General features: G+C 50.8%; 1 protein-coding gene across 2 annotated transcripts; it reads left to right on the top strand.

Moving 5' to 3' along the window:
• Nucleotides 1-134: 134 nt before the first annotated feature.
• TRIM45 (tripartite motif containing 45) lies at nt 135-9,237 on the top strand. 2 transcript variants are annotated; one of them, XM_027060810.2, is made up of 6 exons: nt 135-1,223; nt 2,874-3,607; nt 4,875-5,004; nt 5,584-5,698; nt 7,707-7,867; nt 8,964-9,237. In XM_027060810.2, the coding sequence occupies exons 1-6, from the start codon at nt 736-738 to the stop codon at nt 9,040-9,042; spliced, it is 1,707 nt and encodes a 568-aa protein (XP_026916611.1). In that variant the 5' UTR covers nt 135-735; the 3' UTR covers nt 9,043-9,237. The 2 variants fall into 2 exon arrangements, with proteins under 2 accessions (XP_026916611.1, XP_014921576.2); XM_015066090.3 differs by having other exon boundaries at nt 146-1,223; nt 7,741-7,867.
• Nucleotides 9,238-11,174: the final 1,937 nt, after the last annotated feature.

The raw sequence follows: 11,174 nt of genomic DNA, 5'->3' as shown, positions 1-11,174 counted from the left end.
GGAGTGGCCCGGCGAAGATGTGGAATTTCCAAATCTTATTGGATGGTGGTGGTGTCACTCTGGGGGGAGGCGGGACCCCCAGCGGCGAAGGCCGCCCCTCTCGGACGGTGATTGGACTCGCCTGAGTAGACCGGGCTGGGATTGGTGCGAGGAGGGGCCAGAGCCATCGGGCACCTTGAGCCGAGGTGTCGGGGAGGCGGCGGCCGCCGAGAAGCCGGCCGGATTCGCAGCTCCTTTTCCCGCCGTCTGCGGTCCGCTAAGGGCCGGGTCGAGGGAAGGAGCGGGAGCCCCCCTCCCCACCTCATCACGCGGGGGCGGGGGAGGCGCTTGTCGCGTGTCCGGCGCAGGACCCTTGGGGCCGGAGGGGGGGCCGGGACGCGGGAGGGGGTCGGGTAGTGGAGGAAGGGAGAGGTGCAGGGGTCCAGGAGTTGGCATCAGGACCAGCTCAGGATTTAGACCTGGAAGTGCTTCCGGGGCGGAGGACTTGGGGGGCAGAGGAGGGCGTGGGTGCGTCTGGTATGGGATGCCATGGAAAGGAGGGGGCCCTCCTAAATAGATCCGTGGGTGGTTCCTTTGACTCTTCTATCATTTTGCCCTTTGCTTTGCCGAAGAGAGAGTCCCCATGGTCTCTGCTCAAATTCTGGAAACTTTCTCTTTGGGTGGGCTTAATCACCTACTACTTTATTATAGAACTACCCAGAGCCTTTCCTGATACTGGGCACAAACGTGGGGAATATGTCAGAAAACAGGAAGCCGCTGCTGGGCTTCGTGGGCAAACTCCCCAGTGGGACTGCACTTGGGAACTCAGGCAAGACTCACTGCCCTTTGTGCATGGGGCTTTTCAAAGCCCCCAGGCTCTTGCCTTGTTTGCACACAGTTTGCACCACGTGTCTGGAGCAGCTGGAACCCTACTCGGTAGTGGACATCCGAGGGGGCGACTCTGACACAAGCTCTGAGGGGTCAATATTCCAGGAACTCAAGCCACCCAGTCTGCAGCCCCAGATCGGCATCCTCTGTCCGGTATGTGACACTCAGGTGGACCTGCCCATGGGTGGAGTGAAGGCTTTAACCATAGACCACCTGGCCATGAATGACGTGATGCTGGAGAGTCTTCGTGGGGAAGGCCAGGGCCTGGTGTGTGACCTGTGCAGCGACAGGGAAGTGGAGAAGAGATGTCAGACCTGCAGAGCCAACCTCTGCCACTTCTGCTGCCAGGCTCATAGGTAAAGATGGGATACCCCACCTGGTGTAGCTTAAGAGCAGAATAAAAAAAAAAAAAAAAAGTGGTGTCAAGCCAGAAATCCCTTGTGAAGAGATGGGAAGGAAAGTGCTCTCAAGTGCCATGTAAGGTCAAACAGCAATATATGCTGTGATAAATAGAATGGTAGTTAACTCCTGCACCCTTACATGATACCTGTAGTAACAGTGGAATCAAAGGTTTGCATAGTCCTTTTGCGGTTTGGGAAGCACATTCACAGTTTCCTTGGGTCATTAATCGCTTTTTGTATAAAGGATAATGGTAGTGGGTGCTGGCTAAATGGAAGAATATAAGAGCATAGCCCCTGGCCTTGATCTCATTTAATGCCTTGCCGCTCTTATAGAAAAGCAGGCACTGTTTTCACTCCCATTTATTATTTGAGGAAACTGAAGCTCAACACTGTGATTTGCCAAGGTCCGCCAGCTGGGAAGGAGTGCGTAACAGAACCGAATTTTACATCTAGGGCTTCTGCTGCATTCTGTGCTCTTTTCTGCTAATCCACGCTGCCCTCCAAACAGCATAAGGTGCTATTTGGCGGCGCCCCACCTCAGCCTTTGCCTTGTACTACTTAGAGTCAATTGAGCTTGGTGAGGTGGGCCGGTAGGTGCTTGTTGGGGTGCAGATTTAGGTCTTTTGTGGCATTTGGTGAAGTTTGCCACATGGATCACTCTTTGTCCCTTGTCCACTTCTCCCCCATTCCAGGGCATCAGAATAGAAAATAGCCATGATTTTAGGATTAGCTTAAAATAATTTCTAAATTCTGCCTTCCATTTGTTTTCTGGTCTCACCCACAGAACAAGTTAGTAGTCTTCAGTCTATTTTTAACTGGTAATTATGACTGCCTTGCTGCCAATCAAACAGCTGATCTTGTTTTCTCTACAGCCACGTTTCTGGTGCCAGAATAGGCATGTGAGCTCCAAGTTGATATAATGCTAACTGGGGGGATCGCTCAACAGTCATCAGGTTTTCTAGAGATTTCCTTGAAACTCCAGAAGGCTACAGAAAAGAGGAATTAAGAGAACTGTGATCCTACTGACCGTTGATTTCACTCTTTCTAATAATTTCAATGACTCGAGGAAAATTCTAGCTTGCTGCTTTGGGGTGATGGAGGCGCTGGTCATGGAAATGCTTTACCGAAATCTTAGGGAGACTTAATGTCACGGCCAGCCAGACACTTTTTAATTGCCTAGGGTGTGCTGCTGTGTCCTCTTGCATAGTTTCTGTCTCCTGGTGCTGGGTTACCACCATGCTCTCACCTCTAGCTTGCTGAAGGAGCAGGCCATGGCTGTTATTGAAACTTGCCAAATTCACTCTTCGGAGAAAGTTCCAGGACATAGCCTTAGTGTCACAACCTTTGGCAGAGTCCCGTTCCAGGCCAGAGAGCCCTAGTCCACTATCGCTTTATTCAATATAGTAGCCCTTTCAAGTAGGTACTATCCCCCCTGGGACAGATGAGGAACTGGAATCAGAGAGGACCCTGTGGTTAGTAAGAGGTTAGAGCAAGGGACTGAACTCAGGTTTCTTTGACTTCAGTGCCCATGCTTTTGAAACTGCCCGACTGTTTCCCAACTGAATTGTCCCCTAATGTCCCGATCCTGGCTCTGTTTGCCCCTAGGCGGCAGAAGAAAACAACTTACCACACGGTGGTGGACCTAAAAGACTTGAAAGGCTACAGCAGGATCGGGAAGCCCATTCTGTGTCCCGTGCACCCTGCAGAGGAGCTGAGACTGTTCTGTGAGCTCTGTGACCGGCCCGTGTGCCGGGACTGCGTGGTGGGCGAGCACCGGGAGCACCCCTACGACTTCGCCAGCAACGTTATCCACAAGCACGGGGACTCCATGCGGGAGCTTCTCAGAGGCACCCAGCCCCACGTGGAGGCCCTGGAGGAAGCCCTGGCACAGATCACAGAGATGAACAGTGCCCTCCAGAAGCGAGTGGAGGCTGTGGCAGCTGACGTGCGAACGTTCTCCGAGGGTTACGTCAAGGCCATTGAGGAGCACCGGGACAGGCTGCTGAAGCAGCTGGAAGACATCCGGGTCCAGAAGGAAAACTCCCTGCAGCTGCAGAAGGCACAGCTCGAGCAGCTGCTGGCGGACATGCGGACGGGCGTGGAGTTCACTGAGCACCTGCTGACCAGTGGCTCGGACTTGGAGATCCTCATCACCAAGGGGGTGGTAGTGGAACGGCTCACGAAGCTGAACAAAGTTGAATATAGTGCCCATCCTGGAGTAAACGATAAGATACGCTTCTCTCCTCAGCAGAGAGCAGGCCGGTGCCGTGGCTATGAAGTTTATGGGACCATCAATACGAAAGAGGTCGATCCAGCTAAATGTGTCCTTCAAGGAGAAGGTAGGAAGGCATTAGAGGGCAGTGGATGGGGACATGGTGTTGAAAGAGGTACGGCTTTTTCAGCCGGGGCCTTCATCCAGCTGGGAAGAGCTTCCTCCTGACTGGTTTACCAAGGGAGAGAGCCATACCGGTCCGAAGGACAGCGACCCCTCCCTTGCCGTTTCTTTCTGTTTCATTCTGGTCAGGGTACGGTGCGTAGCCCATACAGGGGTGAGGCTTGACCCTTTTCCAGTTGAGCAAAGTAGTAACTAGCAAGGACCTCAAGGAGCATGCTATTTCTATCAGATGACAGAGGAGCCCATGCCCGTAGAAGACAACAGGATAGGCCAGGGCGAAATCCTGCCTGCTCGGAGAGGAGACTGGCAGGCCCCAGAGTACTTGGGTCTGGTTCTGAAGAGAGTTTCAGAGGAGTGAGGAAGACAGGGTTATAATGTATGCCCTTTGTGGTTCATGTAAGTCACATCTCAGCATTGAAAAGATTATGATAGGCATTCCATTCAGTAGGGGGAGAAACAATTTCTTTTGACCATTCTGTCCCTAAAGGAGGCATGTCATTCAAACATACAGTTTAGAGATCGGTCCTGACAGCAAGACGGTACCATAGGGGCAGGCTGACTCTGGCGCGGGAATTCTTAACTGTTTGGAGGTCACAGATCCCTTTGAGAATGATCTCTCCCCAAGGAACAGCTATTACTTTGGGCACACCATTTCAGGAGATTCTTAGACCCTTCATAAGCCTCTCCAAAGACCACATGGTAGCTCATGAACCGCAGGTTAAGAAGCCGTGTTGCACCTGCTGGACCAGAGGCTGTAGCTACTGAATATTCCCCGCAGCACGCTGGCGGGAGTGCCGAAGATTCGAAGCTGATTAACCGACCCCCCTGCCTGTTCCAGCATGATCCACAGCTCAGGGAGAGCGGTTTGGGGGCTACTACCTTCTCTCACAGGGTCTAGAGCTTCTCTTCTCTGAATACGTAGGTCTGTCCTTAGGATTAGCTCCCTTAGGGCTGAGGTTCAGGTTCAGGATCCTGCGTGATCCAAGAGCAGCTACTGGCTGAGAGACAACCAGGCTCGCCAAGAGGGAGTGCCAAGAGGTATGCTCTAGGGGAAAGAGCCAGAAGAGAAGAAAAAGGAAGCAGGGCCATCACAGTAAACAGGAAGCACAACTGTTTGTTCTAAAGAGAAAAAGCAAGATGGTGTCTGATCTGGGGATGCAGTCACCAATGGTTGGCCTTTGAGATGAGGACTGAGTGTTTATCTTCTGCAGATCTCCACAGAGCCCGGGAGAAACAGACAGCCTCTTTCACCCTGCTTTGTAAGGATGCAGCAGGAGAGAGCATGGGCAGGGGAGGAGACAGCGTGCACGTCGCTGTAGTCCCCAAAGATAAGAAAGACAGGTTTGTATTACACAGTCAGGTGTCAGGGGTCATAGGGGGTGATGAAACTGGAAACTTGAGGCCCTTCCCAGTAGTGATAAAACTGCATGGTTATATCCCACTCCCCTGACGCTGTTAAAAAATGTGATATGACCTGTTGGAGCAGATGTGTTTTCTTGTGTGGGTTTTATGCCAGTACTCAATGCTCTGCCCCTCAGATTGTCTGAAAAATATTCTGTGTTGGACTGAATGGCCCCCTTCTCGAAATTCAGCCCCACTTTGCTACTACATTGTGCTGGGAGTGTATTTTTATGTCTCTGGAATCAGGAGAGAGGAGAGAGCGGGAGGGTACAACAGGAACCCCTCAAAGAACACAGTAACGCTTTCAAGGAACTCATCTGTACATCAGGTTGGATCAGCATTTATGCCGCTTCCCTTCTGCTGTAAAATTAATTTCTGAGACCAGTGGAAGAAGTGTCCTGCTGGGGGATATTTCAAATTAATATCGGGTTGAATGGTGTAGAGTTTACACCCTAAAGTAGCGGGCAGTTGCGGTGGGCTTGTGAGAGTGAGTGGTTATTGAACTCCATGTGCATTCAGTCCGGTCAGAACACTGGTACAAGATAACAAGGACGGGACGTACTATGTCTCCTATACTCCCAAGGAGCCTGGCGTCTATACCGTGTTGGTCTGCGTCAAAGAGCAGCATGTGCAGGTAAGTGAGTGGGACCCACGTGTGTGCCTCCCTGGGCTCCTTTCCCCTTGGCTCCTCTGGCTTCTACCATCTCAGGATGCGGGGACATGTCTCATAGGATCAGCTGTATGGAGGGGCCGCATAGAATTCTCTTTTTTACTCTGCTCACATTAGAAATGACCCAGACTTTGCTACTTTTAGCCTTACTAAAGGATGCTGGTGACCAGAAGAACTCTATCCCTACTGTACCTCCTGGCAGTTAGGCTTGCCTTTCATCATTCTCCCAGTTGGAGACTTCTTGATTTGGGAAAGATACCTCAGTCACAGTGGGCAGTCTGCCTGGGAACAAGTATACACATTCAAGCAATGTAATCTAGCTCGGCATTTTCCAGCTTTCTTCGGACTGTGACCGGACGTACTGGAACTTACTGTAACGCAGTTTGGGAGAGTTAGGCCCTCTCCCCTCAACTGACCAGTCTTCTCTCTGCCTGGCCATCTGCCCGCATCACTCTTCACATACGTGCTTAGCCATTACCAGGGTTACCACACGACCTCCGCAGCAAGGGTAACACCTTCTGGTTTAGAGATTACAAATTTTTAAAAATTGGGCAATACTCAGCATGTCCAACAGAATCTCAAGTAGTCACAGGTGTTCCCCGACCAGAAAGCAATACTGACTGGGACAATAAAATACCATAGTGTCGTGATATGTTGGGCCTGTGGCGTGTGCACCAGGAAGACTCCTATTCAGCAGCCACTTCCTGCCTGTCTGATTACGGCACGCTGGGGTGGGCCAGGTCCCTTTGCAGACATTCTCACACCTTTTTTCCAAACTGTTCAGGCATAGCGATCATTGTCCACTCTGACTGAGAAACAAACTTGCTGAAATACACAGTCCCTGTATAGCAGGATCAGAATTTGAACCCATTTCTTTGAACTCTGCTTTGTTTTTAAAACAGATCATAGGGGCACCTGGGTGGCTCAGTTGGTTAAGCGGCCAGCTTCAGCTCAGGTCATGATCTCGTGGTCCGTGAGTTCGAGCCCCACGTCGGGCTCTGTGCTGACAGCTCAGAGCCTGGAGACTATTTCAGATTCTGTGTCTCCCTCTCTCTCTGACCCTCCCCCGTTCATGCTCTCTCTCTCTCTCTTTGTCTCAAAAATAAATAAATGTTTAAAAAAAAAACAGATCATAAACTAGGGGCGCCTGGGTGGCTCTGTCGGTTAAGCAACTGACTTCGTCTCAGGTCATGATCTTATGGTCTGTGAGTTCGAGCCCTGTGTTGGGCTTGGTGCTGACAGCTTGGAGCCTGGAGCCTGCTTCGGATTCTGTGTCTCCCTCTCTTTCTGCCCCTCTCCCCCTCCCCACTCTGTCTCTCTTTCAAAAACAAATAAAGATTAAAATAGATCATATACTCTTCAAGGGAAGAGAGATGGAACATTTGAAAGGCTTCTAAGGTGCCACACTCCTCTGCTTGGTGCTTTTGCAGACAGCACGGTTCCCACTCAGGGACAGGCACGTAAGCAACACTTATTAAATATTTGTGGTCTAACGTAGGACGGAAACTGGAGAGTGGAAGTTGTCCTTGAAGGAAAGGGGCAGGCAGGTAGGAGAGTTTCTAATTTGAGAATTATTCACCTCTCTCCCTTGCCTGTATCCTCACAGACCTAGACTAAGTGGATGGGTAAATGGATATGTCCGGGGGGGACGGGTGGAAGGAAGGGAGTGACGGCCCAGCCTCGGGGTTGCAGCACACCAACACCCCTCCGGGACGGAGAAGACCATGACATCCGTGACGCAGGAGCACAGATTGGGTTTACTCGTGTATCAGGTGGGCCACGTGCCAGAAGGGCCACACACATTCCTCGACTCTCATGGCATCTGTACCTGGCACCATCCAGCCGAGCACCCAGCTAGTTACCGTCCCTAGTCTGTTTCCCTGCTGTGGTCCCTGTCCTCCACGGCCAGGCCCTGGGACTTCCACCGCATTTAGCACATGTGACGCTCAGCACACCCCTGTTGACTCATAAGGTGCTGTTCTCTGCTCTTGGTCTAAACACTGAAGGGCTCACCATTCACTGTGACCGTGAGGAAAAGGCATCGCTCACACACAGGCGTGTTTCACTGCTGCACGTTCTGCTCCAGCGGAGGCCAGAAAACCGCTCGCTGTGCCTGTGGAGGCACCATGCCAGGTAAGGAGGCTCGCTCTCCAAGTCCTGCCCCTGTGGGCCTGTCTCCCAGCAGTGGGGGTCACCTACCGCACAGCCACTAGGTTTAGGATGTTCAGACATAGGCTTTCTTGCTGGGAATATAATCTGTGCCTGTAAATATACCACAGTTCTACAAGTTTCACTTAACGCTTCTTTATTCTGAAAAGTGAAATCGTAAGCTGAAAAGTTCGGAGTTCTTTTAGTTTTGATACAGTTCGCCAATCTTATGAGCCCTGTGCTCCTCCCCAGGACATTTGATTTCCATCTGTACCCTTTCCCGCAGCCTGGCACTTAAAAACTATGTCTACTCTGTTCCTTTTAAAACCTGAAAGAAATTCCAAGCAAGGCAGGGATGGGGAGAAGGTCTGGCGCTTTCTTTGGGGCTAGGGGCATCAGCTCAGGCAAGAGATCTAATTATTTCTTTTAAAGTATTCTACTGTGTGTGCTCTGATGGTGGGCCTTAAGATGGGCTCAGGCACCGTTTTGCATAAACACTACAGGAACTACGTTCTTTTTTACTTCTGCCACTCTCCCCTTCTCTCTTATTTCACTTCTTTTTCAGTGAAAATCCAAACCAGCTCATCTCCTTGAGTTAGCAGAACGTTAAAACAACACTCTTCTTTTTTTTAAAAAAAAATCTTTTTTCAACGTTTATTGATTTTTGGGACAGAGAGAGACAGAGCATGAACGGGGGAGGGGCAGAGAGAGAGGGAGACACAGAATCGGAAACAGGCTCCGGGCTCTGAGCCATCAGCCCAGAGCCTGACGCGGGGCTCGAACTCACGGACCGCGAGATCGTGACCTGGCCGAAGTCGGACGCTTAACCGACTGCGCCACCAGGCGCCCCAAAACAACACTCTTCTTAGCACTTCGGCTAACTGACAGTCTTAACTGACCGTCTTCAGCCCTTGGGAGTCCTCCTGCTATGGAGGTGACAGTTTGTTCTCCTCACCGGGTTCTTACTAAACGTTTTCACATCCATGAGTCTAAACGTTGCCAGAAGCTTTAGTTTCCCTGGTGAACTTCTGGACTTCACTCTAATGGCTGTCTTCTGTCTCCTCTCTGAACCACCATGCAGGTGGGTACCTGGGCTGTGGCCACGGACACAAAGGTCACCCAGGCCGCCCGCACTGGTCATGCTGCGGGAAGTTTGCTGAGAAGTCGGAATGCACATGGACAGGTGGGGAGAGTGCACCAAGGAGTCTACTCAGGACCGTAGCCCTCTGATGCTTTCCTGGCTATGCGGTCAGCTTGTCCGAGCGGTGCCCAGCGCAACTTCAGATGACCAGAGGACCCTAGACATTAATTCTGAAGAATCTGATAGAATTAAAAACAAAGTGCCTTGTCTTATACTCTCGAGTTCCAAGTCCTTTTTTGTCAGTTCCTCACTGATCATATGTGTGGATGGCTGAGCACAAGGGACCAGCACATTTCTCTTCGTGGTGATTGGCAGTGTTCGCTCTTTTGTACGGGAACCAGGGGATCTGTGCAGTTGGAACTTATATCATGGGGATGTTTAGTTCCTTACTTTTTTTGTTTTTGTTTTTAATGTTTGTTTATTTTTGAGAGAGAGACAAGGTGTGAGTGGGAGAGGGGCAGAGAGAGAGAGAGAGGGAGACACAGAATCTGAAGCAGGCTCCAGGCTCTGAGCTGTCCACACAGATCCCGAGGCAGGGCTCGAACCCACGAACCACGATACCATGACCCGAGCCGAAGTCGGACGCTTAACCAACTGAGCCGCCCAGGCGCCCCCAGTTCCTTACTTTTGAATGCGTAACTCTTTTACTTCTCCCTGAGCCACATTTTTGCTATTTTCATCAAGGAATGAAAGCCTTTCATCATATCCACTTTTTGCTAGCGCACTCTACATGGATTATAATGTGGTCTTGCTGTTCAGGTGGAGGTCCCGGCTTGACCCGTACACCACGCTCATCTCGTACTCGTAAGCCTGGATTACTCTTTGGTCAAGGCCATACAAGTAGTAGGAAAATAAAGGAACAGTGTTGAAATACCACCTCATAAATTTATTGCAGTTCTACTCACGCCAGGCAATCTTGATACGTTCATCCTCCTCATATCCCTCATTTAGAGAGGAGTCTTCACTTTTGTCCGAAAAGCCAGGGAGTTAACTAGAAGCTTTGATTCCTAGAGTGCACCTGCTTAGCTGTCAGAGAATTCTTGGAAGAGGAAGCACACAGTGCCAGTGCCTCATCCCTGCCCAGGGCTTTACTGTGTATATTTGGTGTTTCCTTCTGGACTCTTGATTTCTTATGTGGCAAAAACTCAGCACGTATTAAGGATAATTACTGAAATCGGCACCGCAAGATCCATTAAGAAGTAGGTGACTCATTTGAGCAGTGAATTGGGTCAGGCACAGGAAGTGAAGTTAGCAGATGAAACACACGACTGTCAGGTCATCATGGAACACGTTCATTTCCTCCTTAGGGCTCACAGATAGGAGCTACGTCGGAGCCGTAAATCCAAAGGTGTTCACTATATTCTCATCCTTTTCTGGGAAGATTCCCCTCCATGCTCCCTAACCCACATCTCATCTTCCCAGAAGACACTGATGGCTCCATGACCCTCATGAAGTGTTAGCGACTTGCTTTTCCTCACTCCTTCCAACTGCTCCAACCAGAGCTCAGGTAGGTGTCCTGTTAGCTCATCATTGCTGCTTTCCGATCACTGCTTCTCAGCCAGGCGTGACCTTGGGGACATTTGTCCTTGCTACAACGGGGGCTGGTGCTCGCTCCTAGCATCTATTGGGTAGAAGTCAGGAACTGCTCAGTTTAGGACAGCCTTCTGCAACAAGGAAATATCCAGTCCAAACTGCTAATGGGCCGCTGTTGAGAAGCCCTGTTCCTGGCCATTACCGCTCTTTTTTTAAAAAGTGGCCCGCCTTGAAGCTGATGCCTTTCTATAACTGACTGCCCCTCCGTGGTTCAGCATCTACACAGCCCCACATCCCTCCTCGTTCCTTGAAGATTTTAGCACCTAGCTTGCTGCTGCTGCAGAACCAGAGTAATTCAGTATCCACACAGCCTTCTTCATTCCATGACCCGTTCTCTGTTCTTGTTCCCCCTACCTCAGCCAGTCGGTCCCCCCCCGGACCTGGCTGGATTCCAACTGCACCATCTGCAGAGTTTGAATTTCCAGCCTCCTATGACCACAAGCTCCCATCTCTCTGGCTCACCCGCTGTAATAATCTGACTCTGCTCGGGAACCCACAACTCAGTGCCTCCACGTGCTTCCCACCGTTCCCCTCCTGCCCCCATGTGCCTTCCTTCAT

This window comes from Acinonyx jubatus, chromosome C1 (assembly GCF_027475565.1).
Source record: "Acinonyx jubatus isolate Ajub_Pintada_27869175 chromosome C1, VMU_Ajub_asm_v1.0, whole genome shotgun sequence".
NCBI lineage: Eukaryota > Metazoa > Chordata > Mammalia > Carnivora > Felidae > Acinonyx > Acinonyx jubatus.
This window is presented reverse-complemented; position numbering and strand designations above follow the sequence as displayed.

What these genes read in the sequence shown, in the direction of transcription:
- TRIM45 (XM_015066090.3), top strand. Translation starts at nt 736, where the DNA reads ATGTCAGAAAACAGGAAGCCGCTGCTGGGCTTCGTGGGCAAACTCCCC. An exon ending in TCAAAGAGCAGCATGTGCAG is followed by an intron (nt 5,699 to 7,740) that starts GTAAGTGAGTGG and finishes TAAACACTGAAG; the next exon opens with GGCTCACCATTCACTGTGAC. An exon ending in CTGTGGAGGCACCATGCCAG is followed by an intron (nt 7,868 to 8,963) that starts GTAAGGAGGCTC and finishes ACCACCATGCAG; the next exon opens with GTGGGTACCTGGGCTGTGGC.